Source organism: Trachypithecus francoisi, unplaced genomic scaffold (genome assembly GCF_009764315.1).
Source record: "Trachypithecus francoisi isolate TF-2019V2 unplaced genomic scaffold, Tfra_2.0 Lachesis_group4, whole genome shotgun sequence".
Taxonomy (NCBI): domain Eukaryota; kingdom Metazoa; phylum Chordata; class Mammalia; order Primates; family Cercopithecidae; genus Trachypithecus; species Trachypithecus francoisi.
The window spans coordinates 18,918,206-18,942,703 of record NW_022681469.1 but is presented as its reverse complement, the minus strand read 5'-3'; the positions used below and the strand labels follow the sequence as shown (position 1 = coordinate 18,942,703).

The window sequence follows — 24,498 nt, the reverse complement described above, 5'->3', positions numbered from 1 at the left end:
TAGTTCAATTTAGGTTCTTGGGTTTCCATTTGAAAGGATTCCATCCCAGAGGCAGGAGTAGTTAACTTTTTCCCCACCTCTGGGGATTTTAGACCTGGCGAGCTGAAGTTTACTGGGAGGCCCCTAAGGAGACCCTTCAAGAAGAAGTTGGCTGTGCAGATGGAGCTCAGGTAGGAGGGGGAAGAAAGATGGTCTTCAAAACACAGAGACGTGTAGCATATGTGTTAGATATGGTTCTGGGGAGAACCATATTTAAGGGAGGAGCGGAGGAGAAACCTATAAAGAAGACTCAGGAAGAACAGCCTGAAATGGAAACCAGCAGAATGTGGAAGGGGAAAGCATTTCAAAGAGGAAGGAGCAGCCAGAGGTGTTAAATGCTGCTCACATGGAAAGAAACACGAGGACGAAAAAGTGCACAGCAAAGATAATGTTTCTGAAACGTGAAACCAATGTGTGTCTGTTTCATGCTCCATAGATCCTGTTCCCTGTAATTTTCTCTCACCCAAGGAATCAGTGGCACCCACTGCTCCTGAAGGTGCCTCCGAGGTAGACAGTAGGTGCCGTCCAGAACAAGGAAGTAGTTGCTCAATTTTGAACTGTATGTTAGCAAGCTTTATTAGGAGAGGAAAGGGTTTTCCTAATTCCAAAAGCAGCTTGCCTTTGCATATGAAGAGCAGAGGGGTTGAGGCTCTAAGCCGTGGTGTGGACAGGATGCAGGAAATGACAGGGGGGGCTGCTTCTAGGCTGTGGAAGATGGGTGGAGGGGACAAAATGAGAAGTGTCCTGTCTTCTTCCCCAAAACCTCCTGGTTTCTGGATGCTTCCTCAAACTTTAATCTCCCAGCTGCCTTTGTTCTGTAAGTCACTGGTTCTCAAACTTCGTGGGACCAAGGGCTGCATGAGAATTACCTAGGACCCTTGTTAAAAATACATCATTTCAGCCACCCCAAGATCTATAGAATCAGAATTTCTAAGGGTAACTGAAAATTTGCATGTCACGAGTTCCCTGGAAAGATTCTGCTGAGAGCCAGCGTGGAAAACCCTGGCTCTGTGAGTGTTCCTGTTGGTCCCCTCTCTGACCATCTCAGACCACCCGGCCCCTGAACCCCCACCTCCCCACTGCTTTATTTTTCTCTGTGGAACTATCACTAGCTAACATTCCATTTTGTTTACCTATTTATTGTATGTCCCCTTCTGCTAGACGGAGGCTTCAGGAGGACAAAGGCTTTTTGATTTTTTCTTATTTTCCTTATTGTTAACTGCACACACTAGGTACACAACAGACATTCAGGAACAATTAATGAATGGACGGATGAAGAATCAAAGAACCGAGAAGCTTTCTACCTATTCTACCTAAGGATACATGATGAAACTAAGCTAAAAAAATGAAAGGGAAATAATTTTATCAAGAAAAAATTAAATAAGAGGATACAGCAAACTGGCTTTTCCTTTAGAGAATCACAAATATATATACATATATGCATACACATACACAAAGTCACAGACACAAAGTCACAGACACAAAGAGGAAAATGAGCCACAGAGATAGGAAATAGCTCAGAGACTGAGCCACAGATACTCGACTTTGGGTACCTGAGTCAGTTTTTCTGGAAATAGCTTTGAAATACCAGCATCTCTAGTCCTTTCTGAATTTGTAAGTAGCCTTTGGACTTTTGTTATCAAACATCAGAGTTTATTCTTGAAATAAAGGTTTGTTTCCCCTTGGAATTCTGAGGCTTTCTCCTTTAGAACCTTGCAGCCTAAGTCCCTCTCTACCTGTGTCTTTAAGTATGGTCAATACTCAAAAGCTCTGGATGGTGTTGTCTTTATTTATGTGGCTGTTAGGTTGCCCCAGTCAACAATGCTTGAAAGTTGCTTTAAAATGAGCATCATATCATGAAGCTATATTTGTATTTAAATTAAATTTTTTTTTTTGGCTTATGTCATACCAGGGATAATGCAGAGCAACAGAGAACCAGGGAAAATGTGATTCATGCATCCCCAAGTCAGGAAAAAGAGACTACTGGAATAATAGCCAGTGACAAACAAGTTATTGGAATTCATAGAAAAGGATGGCTGAGCATTCCTGGAAAAACAACTGACTTTTTGTTGTTGGTGGTGGTGGTGTTATTGTTAGGGAGGATTTTGTCTGATTAACCGGCCAGAGTTTTCACTCCATCCCCCAAAGAATTAATGTTTTAAAAAACACAACTGTAGATTTAGATTTTCACAGTCTTTTGCTAGATTGCTTACCAAAGGCTATTAGTGAGTAGTAACCCTGGGATTGTGTAAAACTTATTATGGATCAGGGAATAAATAGGCTTAATTTCAGGAAATAAAACTGGGGCTAAATTAGTACTTCTCTGAGGGAAAATGTATAAATAATGTGATCCCCTGAGGACCCAGGTTAGCACTAGCTTTATTTTTAAATTTTATAACTCATCTGAAAGAGAGAGAACACAGTGGAATCTATATATTTGTATATTCCTCCAAGCTGTTCTGATTTGAAAGATATTAAATCAATAGGAATAACTTTCTGAGACTCTTGTGAGATTGTGTAAGTCAGCACAAAAGAGGCAGGTAACCTTCAGTGTAAGCAAGAATAAAAGAATACATTTAGGAGAAAGGCATCTAAACTGTACTTATATGATGATGAATTTCAAGCTATCAGTTCCTATCAGGGAAAAGGATTTGACATATGAAGGACCAAAAAGGCCCCACAGTCAAATAATTTGGTGAAATATTACAAACTATATTCTTCAAGATTCACCATGTACCTGAGCATATGAAAGGCTTGAGAAAGGCCTGCAGTAAAGAAACCTGCTTAACTTTGTTTGTTCTGGGCTCAAATAGGTTTTCAAAAGGAGAGAACGTGGGTTGTTAACTTCATGGTTGGCTACTGAGAGAAATTCGTCTCTTAAGCAATTATCCTTTGCAGGTAGCTTCTATGAAGAACCAAATTTTTGAGTGCCTCTAGCAGAGACTAAGCTTCAAACTGCATGAACCATGGATCCAATCCAATATGGCAGCTTGTATGTTCTCCATTCTCAAAGCCCAATATAAATGATGGGCTTTCTTCATTCACCCGGATAACTAAGAGATGATGGTACCCCACTGAGCAGATACGGGAGACAATGAATCTTCATAGATGAGTGCCTAAGGATGTGTCACTCAAGAGTAAATGAGCCAATCATGTTGCTATGCACAGGGACTCAGTTAAAGAAAAGTCAGATAAACTGGGAGGCTGGTATCTTGCACAGCACTGATCCGGCTCTCTGCCTAATTTTTCACTTTTCATCCAGATGTTCCCTGTCAAGAAGGCACAGTCAATAATGTATGAATCTTAAAGGCAGAGGCAGCTGTGGTTATTACTCCCTGTAGGCCTTTCCTGACTTGGAGACGACATGTTACTGGAGAATGAGTACAATTTTTAAAAATTTAAGTTGATATAGCCAGCTTATGAGTAAATGCATTTCAGTGCAAAAGTCTTTTCAGAATTACAGTCATCATCAGTTTAGTTTGGCCTTTAAATTTTCACTGTAAACTCTCCAGACGTTCACATACAGGGGCTTCTAAAGCAGAATATGCTTCCCAGTAACACTAGAGCAAGCAGCCTTCTCTAGGCGGCATCCATTTCCGGCAGTCTATTTTTAATATTTGCCTTTATTTCTTAATCCTCCTGAACAATAAAAGTGAACGTCGTTATAACCAAGTGTGGCTGCAGTCATCGATACTTCAGAGTCCAAAAATACATTGGCCTTGCCTGACCAGTTGCCCATTTTCCAGAATATCTGGATATTTATCTAGCAGCGAGAGACCATTATCCTGAGACACAGTCGTCTATTCCACTGACACCTAATCTGCTAATTAAAATCAGTATCATGATGGACTGTTTAAATTCTGGTTTAAACGTTCCTTTTCCATTTGCATTTAAAAGAAAACACACTCCTCATCATGGGCACCCCATCCTGGGTTATAATTTGGCTTTCCTTTGCCAGAATTATAATGTCACTCTGACTTGCCGCTGGTTAAATCTAAAAGAGCATCTAAATGTACCTCACAGCTTGGCTGTTGCTTGGCAACGCCAGCAGCCACCTCCTCATTGGGGTGACTTCTAATTGGTCACAAGTCTTGACAGGAGCCACTGACTTATTAGAAATGACACTTGATTATTCACCTAGATGGCTAGAGCTGATACTTAGCAGCAGGAAATTTTGCATAAAAATGAGCCGTGGATGTTTTTAATATCTGAGTGGCTTTTAGCGATGGTGTGGTGGAAGAAGGAAGTGATAAGTTTCATTAGTGGGAATTAATTTTTCGTTTGTTGGTCACCAGTTTAGAACACTTTAAGGCATTAATTTTTTCATTTTTTTAAAAAACCAGAAATATGTTTAAATACCTTCCCCCACCCCCAGCAGCTGACCTTTAGTTATTCAGAAAACCCTCCCCTGACATCAGCCCCAAAATATTGCCCGCAGGTCCACCAAGGGCCAAATCAGATGAAATGTTCAATTTATAAAGGTCAACAAATATTTATTAGTTCCTGCTTTTAAGGAGTTTATAATGTAGAAGAGAAACAAGGTACATAAATCACTGCATTATTACTAATCATGGAAGGTGGTGACAGAGCTGGGGTCCTGCTTTGAGCATCAGAAACCACTTTGGTAGGGAGGGAGCAGTGAGTAGCACTGGAATTGAGCCCTGAAGATTTTGCTGTTTTGACAGAGGGAGAAGGTGCATTGCAGGTGGAATGAGCTGCAGGAATCAAGGCATCTGGACAGAAAAGTACAGGGTGTGTTCAGGGAATAGGGGAGTACAAATTGGCCGGAACACAGAGTACATGTAAGGGATTAGTGAGAGAGAAAGCTGAAAAAGTAGGTTGAGGCACGTAGAGTTCACTTGTCCTGTGCCGAGGGAGTGTTTGGTGCGCACTTCACTAGAGCTCGAGGAGCTATTAAATACTTGAAAGTGAGGGAGTAACCTGCTCAGAACTCTGTGTTAGGAAAAAGGGTTCCATTTCAGCTGTTTAGCCCCCAAGCCAGCCATTTCCCAGACCCATGGGGCAAATCTTTCTGGTGCAGATGAGGGGAACTGCGAATTGTCTGGAGGAGTCTCCTCTTTGCACTAGTCCCAAGTAGGGGCAGGCTCCCAGCGGCCGTGTTATGACGTCAAGGCAGCAGTGCCCCCTGTGGCTCTGCTGAGTCCTTCTTCGTGTGTGGATCAACAAGTCACCCAAGCTACACACCATCAATGTTTGGGGATCATCTCTGTTTAGATGAACAGGGTTATGCAAAAGAGACCCTCTCCTTCCCTCTCTCTGTGTAGGAAATATATTTTCCCTAACACTCAGCATTGTCCAAACTTTCAGGAACTCCAAAGGCTTAAAGATGGTGGGTTTTCTCTTTCTCAAGTTTATGACATAAGATCTGCATAGACTGACCTAGAAGTGAATAAACTAAGGAGCAAAGGCAATGTGGAGCCTGATTTTGGTGGGACAGCAACAAGCCAGCAGTCAGGAGCTCTGGGCACAATTTGAGCACGAAAATAACCAGATTCTGCCCTTTAGGTCCCTATGTGTTCTGAAGTTGATGTGTCAAAGAGATGACAAGAAATTTTCTTAGGAATGGGATGTGTTTCTGAAAGTACATGGACCAATGATCTGACACTTTCCTGCGCTGAGCTAGGAATTTGGCTGCTGTCTCCATGGCCTCAAGCAACTGTCTCAACCTGATGCTTTGTGACCTCCTTGGAATCCAGTGGAAAGGGACATTATGGCTCATTACGATCAGTCTTTCATTTAGGGGTGAGGACCCACGTTCAGAGAGATTCAAATGCCAGGCCCAAAGTAACACATAGGACCAGCATGAGTCTCAGCTTTCTCCTTCAGAGCCAGTTTTCAGCAAACCACATGGTGTTCATGCTAAGAGACAGTGCCTCAATCTGTTATGTTTCTTGGATACCTTCTATGTCAAGGCTCTCTAGGAACATTTGGTCAATCAGTCATCACACAGTTATTTCTAGAAAATCAACAGAATGGGGTGCACTATGCTCATTCCTGATATAACAAATACCAAAAACTTCATTAATCCATGACAACATACAATAGTTACCACAAAAGAGTAATATTGAGAGTGTATTAGTTATCTATTGCTGTGTAACAAAATTACCCCAAAACTTAGTGGCTTAAAACAAACCTTTGTTAGCTCATTGTTTCTGTGGGTCAGGAATCCTGGCATGGCTTAGCTGAGTGCAGAGGCTGAGTCCAGAGGGACTGAGAGCTGAGTCCAGAGGGATCAAGGTGTCTTGGAGTAGTAGTCAAACTGCTGGCCTGATCTGTGGTCTCATCTGAGTGGGGGAAGATCTGCTTCTAAGCCTTGTCACATGGTTATTAGCAGAATTCAATTCTTAATGGACTTTGGAAGATAAGATAAGAATCTTGTACTGTGTCCTTCAGTCAGTGGGGATCTATGAAGGTTTCAGCAAAGCATCACTGAAATAACAAGTATTTTTGGAAGATCTGACCAGGCATGATGGCTCATGCCTGTAATCCCAGAACTTCAAGAGGCCAGGGTGAGAGGATAGCTTGATTCCAGGAGTTCAAGACTGACTTGAGCACCACAGGGAGACCCCATTTCTACAAAACATTTAAAAAATTAGCCAGCTGTGGTTGTGTGTGTCTGTAGTCTCAGCTATTAATACTTGAGGGCCTGAGATGGGAGGATAGCTTGAGCCCAGGAGGGCAAGGATGCAGTGAGATGTTATCATGCCACTGCACTCCAGCCTGGTTGACAGAGTGAGACTCTGTCTCAGAAGAAAAGAATAGAGGCCAGGAGGCTCTTTCAAAAACTTTCTTTAGTACACCTGGGTGTCAGGCACTGTCGAAGTCCTAAGACTACAAAGATGCTTAAGCTATAGTCTTTTTTCTCAAGAAGCAAGATGACAACCATATTCCAGGTGACAGGTAGCAACACCTGAACTAGGAGGTGACTGAGGAGATAAAGATGAAGGAACAGATGCAAGAAAAGAAGCAATGTTAACATGATGAGGTGAGAACAGACGGCTCCAATAAGGAGTTGTCCCTGAGGAACAAGAAAAGAGGAGAGAATGATTCTAGTAGTCCAAACCAGTCTGGGAGGATGAATCCCTCCAGAGAACAACTACCATGTTTGCACCACTCCCTGCCTTCTTTGCCAAGTGTTTTACATATTTTGTTTCTAATCTTTGTCACAACTCTGCAAGGAAGGTATTATTTTCATTTTTGCAGATGAGGAACTAGACTCGGTGAGGTTAGGCAATGTACCCAAGATCAGAAAGTGTCAGAGGGAGGAAACCTACTGATTTGCAGTGCCTTTGAGTATTTGCTATGCTTGGGGCAAGTATTCTCCAACAAGGTCAAAATCTTACACTCAAGGAAGGAAACTCAGTGATGAGATTCTGGGAGTCACCCAAAATGAGAGGAGAAGAAGACCTTTGAGCAGAAGCTCTCAGCCCTTCTTGGTCATTACTCTCTTTGCCCACTCATCAGGCCCTCCCTCCTTTTAGAATTCACTCTATTGCCCTCTGTCTGCACCTTGACTCAAAATTTCACAGACACAGTTGATAGAAAATCCATTAAAAAAAAAACAAAAACTGGTGCCCATCAATGACAGACTGGATAAAGAAAATGTGGTACATATATGGCATGGAATACTATGCAGCCATATAAAGGGACTAGATTATGTCCTTTGCAGGGACATGGATGGAGGTGGAGGCCATTATCCTCAGCAAACTAACACAGAACAGAAAACCGAACACCACATATTCTCACTTATGAGTGGGAGCTGAACAATGAGAACACATGGACATAGGGAGGAGAACAACACACACTGAGGCCTGTTGGGGGGTGGGGGAGGAAGAGCATCAGGATAAATAGCTAATGCATGTGGGGCTTAATACCCAGGTGATGGGTTGATAGGTGCAGCAAACCACCATGGCACACATTTACCTATGTAACAAACCTGCATGTCCTACACATGTACCCCAGAACTCAAAGTAAAATTTTTAAAAACTGAGTACTTTAATTACATAATAATCTCCAGGTTATACAGAACTTTCCTTCCTTCCTTGGGGAATTTACTTCTCAGGATGGGGATGGTGATTTCCCCTGAAAGGATGGTTACCACTGGTTACCAGAGAGCTGCTTGGCCTCACACTGGGCATCACATCTACAGGGACAACCAATGTGAGAGGTGAGAGGAACTAAATGGGAAACTTTCTCCCCTAGCTTGGCCGCTGCACTGTGACCCCTGTCTTAGTCAGCTTGGGCTGTCATAACCAAATACCATTGAGTGGGTGGCTTAAACAACAGACTTTTTTTTTTTTTTTTTTTGAGATAGAGTCTTGCTCTGTCACCCGGGCTGGAGTGCAGTGGCGTGATCTTGGCTCACTGCAACCTCCACCTCCCAAGTTCAAGTGATTCTCCTGCCTCAGCCTCCCAAGTAGCTGGGATCACTGGCACGTGCCACCACATCTGGCTAGTTTTTGTATTTTTAGTAGAGACAGGGTTTCACCATGTTGGCCAGGCTAGTCTTGAACTCCTGACATCAAGTGATCCACCTGCCTTGGCCTCTCAAAGTGCTGGGATTACAGGTGTGTGCCACTGTGCCCAGTCCAGACACGTATTTTCTTGCAATTTTGGAGGCTGGGTGCCAGCATTGTTGGTTTCCAGTGAGGCCTCTCTTTCTGGTTTGTAGGTAGCCGCCAGCTTGCTGTGTGCTCACAAGACCTGTTCTTTGTGCATGAGAGAGACAGAGAGAGAGGGAGAGAGAACAAGCATGAGTGCTCTAGTGTCTCTTCTTATAAGGACACCAATCCTATTGGATCAGGGCCCCATCCTTATGACTTTATTCAACCTTAATTACTTCCTTAGAAGCCCTAACACCAAATACAGCTACACTGGGAGTTGGGTCTTCAATGGATGAATTTTGAGGCGACCAAAACATTCATAAATCCCTTTTTAAAAACCTGATAACATTAATATTTTATCTGATTATAAGGGTAATGCATGTGCATTGTGAAAATTTTGGAATAAAACAAAAAATAAAAATCACTCATTATCCCATGAAGAAGATGAAATGTAACAACCAAATGAGTCTTTTAGTAAGATCTGAGTGATAATAGCATTGTGTATTCATCTGTGCATGTGTGTGTGCACATGCCACGTTTGCCTGCTTGTTCAAAAATCTAGGAGAAGAACTGCAGGGTTTGTGGATTGTATAAAGATTATGCAAGCCCATCAAAGAGAGCTTTTGTTTGTATGCAACTCATGTAAAAGTAAATATTCCGTAACTGCTGTGTAAAATGCAAGGAAGAAAACCTGAAATAATGGCTATTGGCCAACATACAGATTATGCTCCACTGTCTTATAATATTTTCTCTGCATTGCTTTTTAAAACATTTTTCATATTACATGCCCCATCTCATATCACATTAACCCAAATAAAAATGTCATTATCCATTCAGTTCAACAGACAGCAGGCAGAGCATAGCAGAAAATTACAATCACGTCAGGCAGCAACAAAGGATTCTAGTCAAAGGCACGTAGAAGACCCGATGGTGGGCAGCTGGCCTGGGCTCCCTTTCGCACTGTCCAGGAATATGTTTGGATTCAGAATGGGTGGCCCCCTCTTTATACACAGGGCATGCCTCTGAAGAGTTGTGTGTAAATCACATTTTATGTTCCCTCTCTTTTGTTATGTTAAGAAAGCTTCAAGCTTGATATCTAAAAAGACTTCCTTTCAAACAGTACATATATATATATATATTTTTTTTTTTTTTTACCATGTTACTATTCCTCTGAAATAAATCTAAAAGGTATTTAGGTTTATGGGATTTTATTAAACTAGAGTTCACTTGTACCACTAAACTCATTAAGATAATTGAAGGAAGATAACCAGTAAAGCTAGTCATAAAAATGTGGCTTAGACTGTACTGACTTCTCCAACATTAAGGGTAGACTGAGACTTCTTGGAAGTTGGAGCCCAGAAGCCATTTTAAGTGACCCATTTACACACCCTTTTGTACTGATGGATTATTAAATCGATGGTTTGTGAGAATTTAGAAAAGCATGCAGTAGTCATGAAGCATCAACACAGAGATACTAAGAATAAATCAGGATAGTCATACTTATTTTTCTCTTTTGAGTGGACTTCCAGGTAGGTAGATGAGGTAAATCACATTTCTGTTTCTGCAAATCATTTGACAAAGTCTTCCCCAGCTGACTCATCCGTAAAGTGGTGCCTGGCTGAGTATTTACTTAGGTGCATGCACAGGTAGCCCAAGAGCCAAAAACAGAGATGATGAATGATTCTGTGGCTACCTATAATAGCTGTCCAGTGGAGGGCCACAAGGGTCTGCACCGGGGCCTGTCTACAGACTGACCAACTGAAGAAAGGCTTAGAAGGCACACCTACTAAATTTCAGATAGAATGAAGAAAGAATAGCCAGTGTTGCAGGTGATGGGATTTTTCTTTTCTTTTCTTTCTTTTCTTTCTTTCTTTCTTTTTTTTTTTTTTTTTTTTTTTTTTTGAGACGGAGTCTTTCTCTGTCACCCAGGCTGGAATGTAGTGATGCAATCTTGGCTCACTGCAACCTCTACCTCCCAGGTTCAAGCGATCCTCCGAGTAACTGGGATTACAGGCACCTGCCACCACACCCAGCTAATTTTTATATTTTTAGTAGAGAGGAGTTTCACTCTGTTGGCCAGGCTGGTTTCGAACTCCTGAATTCAAGTGATCCGCCTGCCTTGGCCTCCGAAAGCGCTGAGATTACAGACATGAGCCACCACGCCTGGCCAGGTAATGGGATTTTAATGAGTGAACACATCTTTTGTTCCCCAACAGTGTTCAAACACCCCAGCGCTCCAAGCCTTGTGGCTTTATGAACAGCAAATCCATTTTCCCAAGATGGCTCTCCCTCCATGAGCCTTGGCAACAGGGGACTCATGCGTCTCTGATGCTCTGCTGTCTCTCTACTTGGGTGTGTTACGCTCTGAACGTTCTGCTCCTTGAGCTGTTGTTCAGCCGTCTGTAGCGCTGTCCAGGCCATTGCCTCTGCCTTAGTTACCGCCTCCATGTGGCAGCCTTAATGCAGCCATTGCAGCTCTGACCTACAGGACCCCCTCACCTGCCATCTACAGGACCCACTCCTTCAACAGAAGAGTTGGGCCCCTGGTGACACAATTCTTTCCTTACACCCAGAGCCTGTGGGACTGACTCGGAGGAAACTGCAGAGGAGAGGGGTCCTATAAAATTGCATGTCCTCCCAACATCCCGTCAATAGCCGCCCAGCTGTCCCACTCTACCAGGTGTCTCCAAGAATCTGAATATACCAGAGAAGTTAAGAGATCGTTCTGCTCAGAACACAAGGCAGGACAACTAATGCCTTTCTAATGAATGGGCCCTAAAAAATCGAAGTAGCAATTGTACATGGTTATCATCCATGGAAAAAGACCTTGTGGTTTTCATTAACCTAAAACTCAATATTTGCCTGCATTGTTTGTCTTCTTAAAAAGTCAACATAAACCTGGCTTTGCAATTGACATGTAGGGTACAGATCTCAGGAAGTGATTCATTTACCATACACCAGTCCACATTTGAAATACTGTGTTCCACTTATGAGGCCACCTTTAGGAGTGACCCTGATAAAGATGAGAGCAATAAGGTAGGAGAGGTGTGTGCAAGCCATATGGTTCAGCCCCCCATTGAAAGGATGGGGGCAGCCAGGCACAGTGGCTCACGCCTGTAATCCCAGCACTTTGGGAGGCTTAAGTGGGCGGATCACAAGGTTAGGAGGTCGAGATCGGCCTGACCAACATGGTGAAATCCCATCTCTACCAAAAAAAAAAAAAGAAATACAATTAGCCAGGCATGGTGGCACACACCTGTAATCCCAGTTACTTGGGAGGCTGAAGCAGGAGAATCGTTTGAACCCAGGAGGCAGAGGTTGCAGTGAGCCGAGGTTACGCCACTGCTCTCCAGCCTGGGCAGCAGAGCAAGAGTCTGTCTGAAAAAAAAAAAGAAAGAAAAGAAAGAAGGAAGGAAGGGAAAGAAAGAGAAAGAAAGAAAAGAAAGAAAGGATGGGAACAGTTGTCTAGGAGAAGATGGGGAACAGATAAGACAGGTATCTGCTGTCTGAGCGTTGAGAGCACTGTCATGAAGAAGAGAACAGAAACGAAACCAGCAAACGATTGTTAGATGAAGTCAGATTTTGCCTCAGTACAACAACATACCTTCTGACGAGCAGATTAACTTTATAACTTTTCCCAGTGCCTCAAGACTTTAAGACGAAGGAGTGGGTATTACATAATCAGTATGATTCAATGATTCGTTCATTCACTTAACAAATAATTACTATGTGCCAGGCGCTGTTCTAGGTGCTAGGATTATAAAAATGAAGAAACAGACTAAAATCTCCCTGACCTTGAGAACTTAATATTCTAGTGTCAAAATGATCAAATCTAAACATAGATCACATTTTATGTCTTTCGTGAGAAATGCTCAGAACGCTGTATTAGAGCACGTTGCTTTAGCTGTGATGCTGTTCTACAATGGGCACTGAATAAAACGATGCTGCTTGGTATTTTCAGCTTGGCCTTTTAATCATGCAAGAGAGAATAAAAGGTCACATGGGTGGCCAGCAGGCTCCACAAAGAACTCCACCCACCTGTTTGTTGAAGCTGAGTGGTATCTATGTGAATCTTCATTATGTCATTCCACCTTTCTGTGTAGGTTAGGAATTTTCTAGCATAAAAGCATTTTCCTATTAAAAAAAAAAAAAAGAAACCTAACAATTGCCCTGTGTGGGCATAGGAGGCATCTTGAAGTCAAGGTTTTCCCAGTATTTGAAAGCTTAGTGGCTTAAGCACAAATGAATAACCGTCCATCAGGAATGCGCTATAAATAATTTCTGTGTTAAATAAGACGTTGAAATGGATGACCTTAGATTCCTTTGGATGCTAAGATTCAGTATTCTAGTGAAAGATCTAAAACACAATTGGAACACACAAGCGTAGACTCGGGTAATTCCAGAGATAGTGCATATGGATTAGGCTTTCTTTGCTCGTTAATGCGAACCCAATGTCATGAAACTGAGCACTGATTCTCAGTTTTGTCTAAGCACGTAATGATCGTTCTCAAAATTATTTCACCGTATTCACTGTAAATCTGTTCTTCTTTTTTGCTTCCAAAGATAAAAAATGCTTAAGCTAAAATAGACATTTAGAGCTATTGTATTTCATGAATATTTGCAAATTTTAGGATCTTCCTCTTGAATCTTAGTTGTGTGAAAAATATCTTCCAAACAGTGTTCATTTTCCCAGAAAGCACCACATATAACCTCTTCATCTGCAGCCAATTTAGGTGTACTCCCTGCATGGTGCCCTAATTACACCTTTGTTATCCATTATCAGATGATTCCCCTCATCAGCCAAGCCTGCGACCTTCTCCTGGCTCATTTAAAACGCTATGCGGAATCTGGGGACGCATTTGACATCCAGAGGTAAGGCTGCTGCATTACAGATGAGAAATAGAGTTTTTGAATCACTGCTTCTTGTAACTGTCCATAATTGCTGGACAATTACCTTGGGACTAGCAAACTGTGGAAACGCTAGAAGCTCTTAAAAGCATGGATGGACTGATTAATAAAAAGAAAAGAAACTCATTTAACATGGGAAAGAAATGTGAGCAGAGCCAGGGGACGTGCGTCCTGTTGAACCTGTGGATGGATCCACCCTCTGACCTCCACAGACCCAGGAACAGGCAGGACAGGCCTGTGCCAAAGGACAGGGACGCGGGGGTGGGGGAAAGTTCAAACATTTTCACTTCAAGAAAAACTGTGATGCACCTCAGCCCAGAAGCCATGACTTAGTGGTGGACACCAAATTTAAATAACTGATTATCTGGCTTTTCATCATTTTGTAACTAAAAGATTTTTATTTCAAAAAAACACTTTTAGTCTAAGTTTGTCCAACCCACAGCCCGCGGACCACAAGCAGCCCAGGATGGCACTGAATGTGTCCCAACACAAATTTATAAACTTTCTTAAAACATTGTGAGATTTTTTTGCAGTTTTTTTTTTCTCATCAGCTATCGTTAGTGTTACGGTATTTTATGTGTGGCCCAAGGCAATTCTCCTTCTTCCAATGTGGCCCAGGCAAGCCAAAAGATTTGGCCACCTTTGCTTTAGTCATTTTATGCCAAATCATGGCTTACAGCAGATAAAGAATAAAGTGGGATGGTGAATCATCCAGAAATTGACTCATTATTATCATTGCTAATCAAATAATAACATAATCATCACCAACACTGGTATTGCACCAGTTTACACAGTCTTTTCATCCACATTCTCTCTGATTATTATAGGATGCATGAGTTGGCTAAAGATAAGGTGGCCTCATCAGCTATAAAAGCAAAGTAAATAACCCTTAAGACCCTTAAATCTTCACCCATCAAGATCAGATGAAATCACATTCAGCAGTAGCATTCTTGTTTTCACTCTAGCAGGGAAACGTATAATCAATTGTAGAAATGTTTTCAATAAAAACAGTGCAAATTTTAAAAGTCATTTGGAAATGTCATGTATTCCTTAATGATAAGTTAGTGGTTATAGAACTTATGTACAAGAGGAGTTAAGTGTGTGCCTACACTGAGAACAAAAATTCGCCTTTTAATTGTAAAAAGATATTAATAACCCAGTTTTTAGCTTTTTGGAGAACTTAATCTGACTACTCCTATAAGATAACCAAAAGGAATCATTCGCGTTTAAAATGGCCTTTTGAGGGGGCAGCTTTCCCATAGCCTACGAGGTTAAATTTTCTGGAGCTCCTGCCAGACACTTTTCTTTCCATTTGTTTCTAAAGTGCGATGTATGTTTTATGTAATAATATACAGATGTTCATGAAGCCTGCCTTAAAGTTTGCCTTGTATTTATGTGAGTGCTAAGAGCCCTTGCTTTTTGTTTGTTGCTATTAAGAAAACTGTAAAATCATTACGAGGAAGAGGGAGACAAAGTTAATAAAGCTAGATAATTAGGTTGTTAATTCATCAATGACAATTTGGTGTCTATCAATTAATCATTAGATTCTGGCCTGAGCTGGGCTGTGCAGAGCTTTGAGTACAGCATATAGGCGTTCGGTCACCTGTCTGCTCTCCTTCCTAGGGAGGAAAATGTGAAGTGTCCTTCTTAGTACTTGGCTGTGTTCTGGTTGACTGCGGCTGCCTGAAGCTCGAAGGTGGAAGAGGCGGTGCCCTCCTCCCCTCCCAGGTCTTTGTTTAGATGAGCTGGCTGCCAGGTCTTCCTGTCTCCTCCTGCGCTCTGCTGTCACTGCTCAGAGTGCCCCATGCAGGAGCCCCTCTCCCTCCACCTCACCACAGATCTGCAGCAGCTCCTCTTCCTTCCGGGCACATCTGCAGGGCTGGGCGAGCCGGTGTAGGCAATTCAGGCCCTCCTCCTCTGGAGTGGGGCATTGCGGGTAGCCCCTGCCAGAGTCCTTTCAAATCCCTGTGTTCCCATCTCCCGTAGGTGCTACTGCAATTACACCACAGATGTGGTTGCCAGCGTCGCCTTCGGCACCCCGGTGGACTCCCAGCAGGCCCCTGAGGATCCCTTTGTGAAACACTGCAAGCGTTTCTTCGAATTCTGCATCCCCAGACCTATCCTGGTTTTACTCTGTAAGTGCAGCTGCAGCCCGGGACGCTGCGATGACTCCAGCAAGTTGGGCAGACCCTATGACAGCTGGGGCGGCTTTTGGGGCTCTGTCCTTGCCACTGGGAAAGGGCACTAGGGGTGTTCCCCTGCAGAGGCTTTGTCTTATGGAGCCACTGGGATCCTCTTGCCACCCGCCCAGAGCCACTTATTCCCAATGCCATAGCCCTGGCATTGGTGGTAAGTGCTCCACCGCCATGGTGAGAACAGTGGGGACGCACCGTGTTAGGCACTGGGTGTGCGTTGCCTCACTTAGTCCTAGTAATCACCCTATGAGAAAAATCTTCTTGTCCCTATTTCTCAGGTGAGAAACAGGCCTAGAAAGGCCGAGCTGAGACTGGAACCCAAAGCCTTTCATTTCCTAGGGCATCTTTCTTTCCTCCAGCAAAATCCTCTTCACAAGACTTCTCCACTTGAAGTCCAACACACAGAAATCCTGCATGGTAGATGAGGAGTAGGTTACCCAATGCACGGGGACTGGTCTATTTATTTTATTTTATTTTTTACTTTTTTTTTTTTTTAGATGGAGTTTCGCTCTTGTTATCCAGGCTGGAGTGCAGTGGCACGATCTTGGCTCACTGCAACCTCCGCCTCCTGGGTTCAAGCAATTCTCCTGCCTCAGCCTCCTGAGTAGCTAGGATTACAGGCATGCAGCATCACTACTAGCTAATTTTATATTTTTAGTAGAGACGAGGTTTCTCCATGTTGGTCAGGCTGGTCTCAAACTCCCGACCTCATGTGATCCGTCCACCTTGGCCTCCCAAAGTGCTGGGATTACAAGTGTGAGCCATCGCACTGGGCCTTATTTTATTTTTATTGTAGAAGTGAGATTTTTGCCCTCTGGCCAATTCTAACATCTTCTTGCCTTTATAGGAGCATTGACGTGTTATGATTGGTATTGATTATTGCCATGATTTCTAACCATTCTGCTGGGCTGGTAAATTCCATTCATTTCTTAACCAGTTTCATTCCCATTTCTGAACCAATGTGCACTGGAGCCCCTGTCATCCCACTGGCTCCACCCTGAAATCGTGGGCAGAGTCACTCTGAGTGTCCAGCAGTCTCTTCCTTCACCCTTTCCACCGCTCCTGGAGGCAGCCCAGGCTGCATCTGCCCCTTGTCCCTCAACCATGGCCCAGGCCCTCCTATTCCTTTCTATTCCTCCTCTCTGCCTCTGCAGGGCCCTCCTGCTGCTGTGTCGCATTGGTTTGGACTCTGGCTCTTGAAAACAGGCCCGTGCATTCTGAGAGCATGTGTGTCTGGAGATGTTCTCCCCAGCCCAGCTCCCATAGAACCCGGTGCAGGGTGAATCCACCATGGAAACTGAGAAGCTGAACCCAGCCAGTTCCCCTCTCCAGGGGAGATGAAGCGTCCCTGACCCTGGCAGCCCAGTCCCCAGCACATGGCAGCAAGGGGGTCCACGCTGCACCCAGGGGCCGGCAAGGGAGGGACCCACCGCAGCAACAGCCAGTATCCTTGTCAGCAGCTGCAGTGGCAGCTCTTGGGAACAGTTCAGGAGGTCGTTCTGAGGACAATTATCCACAAGAAAAAAATTCAAATGACCAGAAAGTTTGTAAAAAGTAAACCAGCTTCTACCACTTGCTAAGGCTTGAAACAGCCTGTAATCCTTTCTCTCTTGATGAAGTACGAAGACCTTAAGCTCCATCCCCGGGACCTGAAACATTAATTTGTAAGGGTGAGCTTGACCTCTTGAGGGCCAGATGGAAGTGCAGACTTGATTAATTGCACAGATGTTTATTGAGTGCTTACTATGTGCCAGGAATGGTGAGGAGTACCGAGAGGGAGTGAGACATCACCCTGCTCTCAGAAGCAGCAGTGTGGCGGGGAGGCAGGACTCTAAAACGGCTCCAATTCCAGGCCCGCTTTCTCTTCCCAGGAACAGGCGTCTAATGGCCCTGGTTTATTATCACCCCCTTTTCAATGCCACTTTTGTTTTTCTCTTTCAAGTATCATTTCCATCCATAATGGTCCCACTGGCCCGGATTTTGCCCAATAAGAACCGAGATGAACTGAATGGCTTTTTTAACAAACTCATTAGGAATGTGATTGCCTTGCGGGACCAGCAAGCTGCCGAAGAGGTAACGTATTTTAATAGGACACAGCCTTGAAATGGAATGGAGCTGACTTTGGCATCACTGTCTCTGTTCTTTCCCTTCCCTCTCAGCCCCGCACATCACACCGTGCTGTCCTTCAGCAATCTACCACTTACAACTTCCAGGGACAGTGGAGAGAACAGAGGAAGGCTGAGGAAGGTCAGACAAGAAAGGGAGGGTGGGACGGCAGAGAGGAGCCTAGAGCAATGTGTACGTCCTTTGACACGGACGGGTAGAATTAAAGCCGCCCCTAAAACTGTCTCTCTAGTGCAAGCATCACCCTAAGCACAGGTTAGAGCAGCCCAGAAGAATTTTCTGGGTAAATGTGCCCACATGCAATTTTCATGAGCACATTCTTTATATTGAAAACCCAGCAAGACGGGTTTTCATGTTCCAGCATGAACAGCATGCTTATTAGAGAGTTCGGCAACTGTCAGTCAACCCCACACGATTCATGTGAGACCTAGCATTTTCTTTCCTCCTTGCAGATTTACACTATGCATGGCACATAGTAGGAATCAAGTAAATATTTGTTGATTGAACTTGGTTAAAATAGAAAGAGGAGTTTTCAGTGGGAAGAAAGGCATTTCAATACTGGATATGCGTATGCATGTGTAAATCTGGGCTTTAAAGCCCTTGTCGCATTAAAGAAAGTTACTAAAAAGGAAAAACAGGGCTGAAATGGCTTTTCCTTAGCTGACTCGTGCAAGATGCAACTTTAAAAGGGTTGTCTCAAAGACTGGATGGCTCAGAGGAATTGGCGACATCCAACTGTGAAGGCATTGGCCTGGAATGAAATCACAGGTCAATTAGTGGCTTGATACACTGGGCAGCCTTGGGCAGCAACCGTGTCCTGTGCAGCCTCACACCCTGAGAACTGTGCAGCAAAAGTGTCTAGATCCAGAAGGCATGGGAAGGTATAGGCAAGCTTGCAGCCCCCTCGGCCCGCACCACTGTGAACTCAACTCGCATGTCCTTGGAGGTGTGGGAAGAAGCAGCTGAACTGGCATCCCTGGCCCGGCTCTGAGGCCTAAAAGGACAGAACATTCTGATCCAGGTTCATGCGTCTCCGCAGAGTGAGGATGAAGCTGGGGGAGGAGGGATGAACAAATAACCATTTTCAACCTTCAACATCGCTACGAAGGGCCACCTTTTGAGAGTGTTCACACACACACACACACACACACACACACACACACATACACACAGACACACGTATCCCTAGCCTGGCTGTGGAATCAGGCTAAAAAATTTAAAACTGTTGCACTGAATGACTTACTAAGAGGTGAGAGGTTATTAAAGATCCAATTACTGGGATTGCCTAGAGCTTTTCCTTTTATAAACTCTAGTGCCATTTGTTTCAAACAATGAGCTGATCTGAGAAAAGCCTCCCAGCCACAAATCCAGGACAGCCATGTCAAGACAGAGCTATACGGTTACTAAGAAAACTTGCTTTAAAACCATCTAAAGTCTGTATACATTCCATCAAGCAGATGTGTGTTTGCGCAGTGAAAATGCGGCACAGATGTTAAAAGGTAAATATTTTTCTAAGCTCTAGCCGATGGGTGGATTAGACACCTACATCTATCAGGGTGCGTATTTTCCTTGGATAGGACCGTAAACCAGCACCGTTTCAGTCCTGAGTGGGCAGCGTTCAGATAGCCTCCCTGATGCAGTGTGAAGAAAAGAAACTCATCTATACTAATGCTCCTCTCCAGCACACGGGCCCTGGAGAGTGGCCTTTCCTCTGGCCTCTGTAGCTGGAGGTTAAGACAGATTTCTGCAAGACTCTGACAGCCCTTTAGCAGCCTGTCTGGGCTGGGATAAGAGAAAAGGATGCTGGCTGCAGTTTTGCCCATGGAAAAATACCCAATGCAGAGGTGGCTGTGCCCTCCCTCCCATCATTCCTCCTACACCACCTCAGCAAAGCCACAGCCAAGCCTCAGGGACCACAACGGTATCACACCCCGAGGAGTTTCAGAGGGACTGACTAAGAGGTCTGGGGGTCTCTGGGGTCCTGTGCTGGTATCCCAGAGCTAAGGGAGCAGAGGATGCTCACTTCCCCTGCGTGCCATCTTACCTGACCCTGCCCTAGCTCTGCTCCATAGAAGCAGGGCCAGTAGTGGGAACATACCAGCACCCAGACATTGACCAAGCAGCAGAAAGCAAGCTGGAGAAAGCCAGCGCTTGAGGAAGCTGTTTGAAAATCAGAACGAGCAGGGCCAGGGTGGAATGAAGCCACCAACTACCCCTGACCCTTCACCATTTTCTTAGCTACTACAACCCAGCAAGCTGATGGGAAGCTGAGACCTTGCTTCCTTAGACTCAAGGTCTGTGGTGCCTGTAGTCTTAACCTTGAACACTGCTAGGATCCCAGTAGGCACCTTCCAAAGTCACAAGGCTGGGGCACAGTAGAGCTGTAAAAGTGTCAGCATCCAAGATCCCTGCTCTAAAGAGCATGCACTTGTCATCAAACTCAACACACCCATCCTCCAAATGCATGTACTGCATTACGTTTTTATCTGTTGAGTCATGGACTGCACATCTAACATGTGCTCAGCACAAAACTAGGCACAGTGTCAGGGGTTGAGGGTGGGGACCTGCCCTGGAATTGCTTATAATCTTACGGAGGAGAAAAAGCAAACACATATGAAACAACAACAATCTTAAAAGATGGAATCATCATGAGGCTAAGGCCAAGATCACCCGAGGTCAGGAGTTCGAGACCAGCCTGACCAACATGGTGAAACCCCGCCTCTACTAAAAATACAAAAATTAGCCGGGGGTGGTGGTGCACACCTGTAATCCCTGCTATTCGGGAGGCTGAGGCAGGAAGGTCACTTGAACCTGAGAGGCAGAGGTTGCAGTGAGCCAAGATCATATCATTGCACTCCAGCCTGGGCGACAGAGCAAGACTCAAAAAAAAAAAAAAAAAAAAAGATGGAATCAGACACTCATGTGTGTGGCATAGATTATTAATGCAATCGAAATTCAGAGGCCAATGAATTGAGAAAATGCTGCAACCAGCACAGTACTTTGAATGAAATTCTAATATTTTTCTGTTGGTGATTCTGATGCTCTCCTTTTGCCATTTTAGTCCCACAAACTTTAGAAAACGGAACTGTGTTGGCTGTCCTTCATGACATTAAAGAGAATTTCAAAGAAGGGATGTTCTAGGAATAGGCTCTGTTAACACAGAGGCAATATAGAAACACTCCTATTGTTACAATGAGTAATAGTGAAAACATGAAGAATATGCAAATGACTGATAAAGAAGGTAGGGAAAATGGAAAGAAAGTTCTAACTACTTAAATGGGGGTAGGGGATAACTGAGAAAAAGAGGGAACCAATGTGAAGATCTGATATGAAGGCTAGGGGATGAAGAAGGCAAAGCCTGGAGACCTTGAAGACAGGCACCGCCAAACTAGTCCCCGCCCCTTGCCCCCACTTCTGTTAACTTTCTACTGTGTGAGTAAAACTGGTGGCTGCCCATCTAAGTTCTAAGCTGCACATAAGTGAGCAGTACAGCACAAGCTTGGTTTTAAATCTATGTGATGTTTTCATTGTTTTATTGTTGGAAAACCAACCACCAACCAACAGTACAAAAATGCATAAAGTAAAAAATAAAAGCCCCCCTCCTGGTTTTCCCACCTCCTCCAGCTCGTTATGAACTGTTGGGTGGGGACATTGCTAAAATTCTCTATGCATAGACAGCTATAGGTGATGATACATTTAGTACATTTGCTGTTCTTGCAGAAACGAGAGCCACTGTGCATACTGTTCTATGATCTGCTTTGTTTTACTTATCAAAGTGGTTCAATGACTTTCAAATTAGCCCAGATAGAATGGCCTCTGCCTTGCTCAGGGCAGCAGCCCAGGCTGCTCTTCAGTGCCCCAGAACCTGCCTGACCAGTGCTATACTAAGGGACATTCAGGTGGCTTCCAGGTTCTCACCGTCCCAGATAACCCAGCAATGAGGAACCTTGTTCCTACTGAGCTCTTCAAAAGCTACGCCCATGCCCATGTATCTTCCTCCTTTGTTCTCCAAGAAGCCTCACTTTGCATGACTGTAAGGTCAAAATGTGCATTTTCTTCCCTTCGTCCCTTAGAGGCGCAGGGACTTCCTCCAAATGGTCCTGGATGCCCGACATTCTGCAAGTCCCGTGGGCGTGCAAGACTTCGACATCGTCAGAGACGTCTTCTCCTCTACCGGGTGCGAGCCGAACCCTTCCCGGCAACACCGGCCCAGGCCCATGGCCAGGCCTTTGACTGTGGATGAGATTGTGGGCCAGGCCTTCATCTTCCTCATCGCTGGCTATGAAATCGTCACCAACACACTTTCTTTTGCCACCTACCTACTGGCCACCAACCCTGCCTGCCAAGAGAAGCTTCTGAGAGAGGTGGACCTTTTTAAGGAGAAACACGTGAGTACACGTTGGGTCCAGTTACCCATGGGATATCCATAGGACAATTGATTTTGTGTTTGTGGAAGTGAAACTTACTTTTAATAACTTGCTAATATCACATTCTAAGCCGATAAGATGAAATAGGGTCATTGTTCGGCTTCTCCCGCTCTCCGGGTTAGCAAGTGAAATGGAATGTTGAGAACAACAGTCACAACAAAAAGACAAAGTGTGTGTGCACCTTCGCTGTCTGGGGTAGTCCGTGAAGCCAGGCCTGGCTGGAGGAAGCTGTGGAAGCTCAGGAAGGAGTCAGGCCCAAAGGGCAGGGTTCGGGAAGGAGTTATGGCTTCCCAATATCTGACTTGGAGCTGCCAAACAGAGGGAGGCAGGTGTGAGCCAGAAAAGAGAGCTAAGCTGGAAGGCAGGAGTGGACAAAAGGCAAGCTGAAGCTGGACTGAAGACTGGAAGCTGAGGAGGAGGCTCACAAATGGAATAAGGGAAGATGGGGCCCATCAGCGCCCAGGCCAGATTCTGGGCATTTCTTCTAGATGAGGCCCCTCTTGATCTCTTGTAGCAGATATAATGAGGGCGCTGAGCAAGACTACTTTATCACCTCATTTTTTCCTCTGGATGCTTGTGTGTGTATAACTTTGGCTTGTGAGTTGTTAAAGAGATTCATTTTTTAAATCTGTGCTTTAAAAGGAAGACCACCACAATGGAATCCTTTCTATTACATTCTGATATGATTGCTATTACATTCTGATATAATTGCTATTACATTCATAGTTTTGGAAGGTGGTCTGTTCTGTTACTGGAACCATTAAAAAATGTTTCATACAATGAACTGAAAACCACTTCCCAGGAAATTCTACTTTTTTCTTCTACTGGGGAAGTAAAGGCAAAGTCAGTGTCTCTTCTTCACAGCAGTTTTTTAATATTTGAAAACTGCATTCACTGTGTTACTAATTAATTGTCTTAACTTTAGGCTCAACATGAGCTTATGGTCAACTTCAAGTTCTAAGTAGTTATGACAACTGCCAGGCTGGGCCTTTCCAAACCCTGCGTACACAATTGATTTATTGAGCCTAGACGTAAGAGTTTATATTTATCCTTATTACTGTTCAAGTCAGTCAAAATAATTTTGAATCTTGATTCTGCCATCTGTTGTATTAGCAATTCCTCCAGCCTCGTGTCATCTGAGACTTACTAAGCATGTCTCCTATTTCATCCAAGTCATTGATTAAAATGTTGAACAGGACAGGACTTCCCTCCAGATTGACATTGATCCATTAATCAATATACTTTGGGCATGGAATCTCAACAAGCCATGAATTCAAATAACCCTGTAACCCATCTTATTCTGTTTTATGTGCAGTGGTTTGTGTATTTGTTCTTAAATTGAGGAAAGGGGAGAGGGAGGGACCAACGGTGACTGAGGGACATTAGTGCAAAAGAAGTAAAAGGAGCTCAAAGGGAGGCAATCTATTAGGATGCATTTAGTTGCAGGTAACAGAACCCCAACCCAACTGATTTAAGCAAAACAAAAGCAAAAGTAAAAACAAACAAAAAGACTCATAAATGTGTATTTCTGAGTACATTTAATTGAGCAGCTCAGGAATAGATATGGCTCCAGGCAAATCTCTGTCTAGGTCTCAAACTGGTGCACAGGTCCGTTTCTCTCTCCCCAGTTCTTGGCTGTGCTCTCTTATATTGGCCCCATACTCCGTCATGCTGTCCTCTCAAAGCCCCAAGAAGCCTGTCAAGAGTGTCTGGGACTACACACTTCCTTGCTTGTAACCAATGGAGAAGAGGAGGTCTGTGGCTTAAAATTCCCAGACAGAGTCATCCTGATGAGAATGCTTAGGTCGCTGCACTTTTTTTTTTTTTTTTTTTTCTTGAGATGAAGTTTCACTCTTATTGCCGAGGCTGGAGGGCAATGGCACAATCCGGGCTCACTGTAACCCCCACCTCCCGGGTTCAAGCAATTCTGCCTCAGCCTCCCGAGTAGCTGGCATTACAGATATGCACCACCGCAACTGGTTAATTTTGTATTTTTAGTAGAGACAGGGTTTCACCATGTTAGTCAGGCTGGTCTCGAACTCCTGACCTCAGGTGATCTGCCTGCCTCGGCCTCCCAAAGTGCTGGGATTACAGGCATGAGCCACCGCACCCGCCCCGCTGCCCATTCTTGAACCAACTCCTTTGCAGCAAGGGGAATGGGGTCCCTGATAGGCTTACACC

At 44.2% G+C, this 24,498-nt stretch overlaps 1 protein-coding gene across 8 annotated transcripts in view; it reads left to right on the top strand.

Moving 5' to 3' along the window:
• The window catches only part of TBXAS1 (thromboxane A synthase 1), a 190,326-nt gene that overhangs the window by 107,834 nt on the left and 57,994 nt on the right, over positions 1-24,498 (top strand). For 7 of the 8 annotated variants that reach the window (XR_004432958.1, XR_004432957.1, XM_033193245.1 and 4 more), the window contains exons 6-9: positions 13,447-13,535; positions 15,558-15,706; positions 17,709-17,839; positions 21,964-22,278. Coding sequence is in view for 6 of the 8 variants with exons in the window: in XM_033193245.1 (XP_033049136.1) it covers positions 13,447-13,535; positions 15,558-15,706; positions 17,709-17,839; positions 21,964-22,278 (684 nt within the window). In the remaining 2 variants the exon portion in view is untranslated. Of the gene's footprint in view, positions 1-12,624; positions 12,763-13,446; positions 13,536-15,557; positions 15,707-17,708; positions 17,840-21,963; positions 22,279-24,498 lie in introns of all 8 variants that reach the window. The other variant, XM_033193251.1, reaches the window with a different exon arrangement.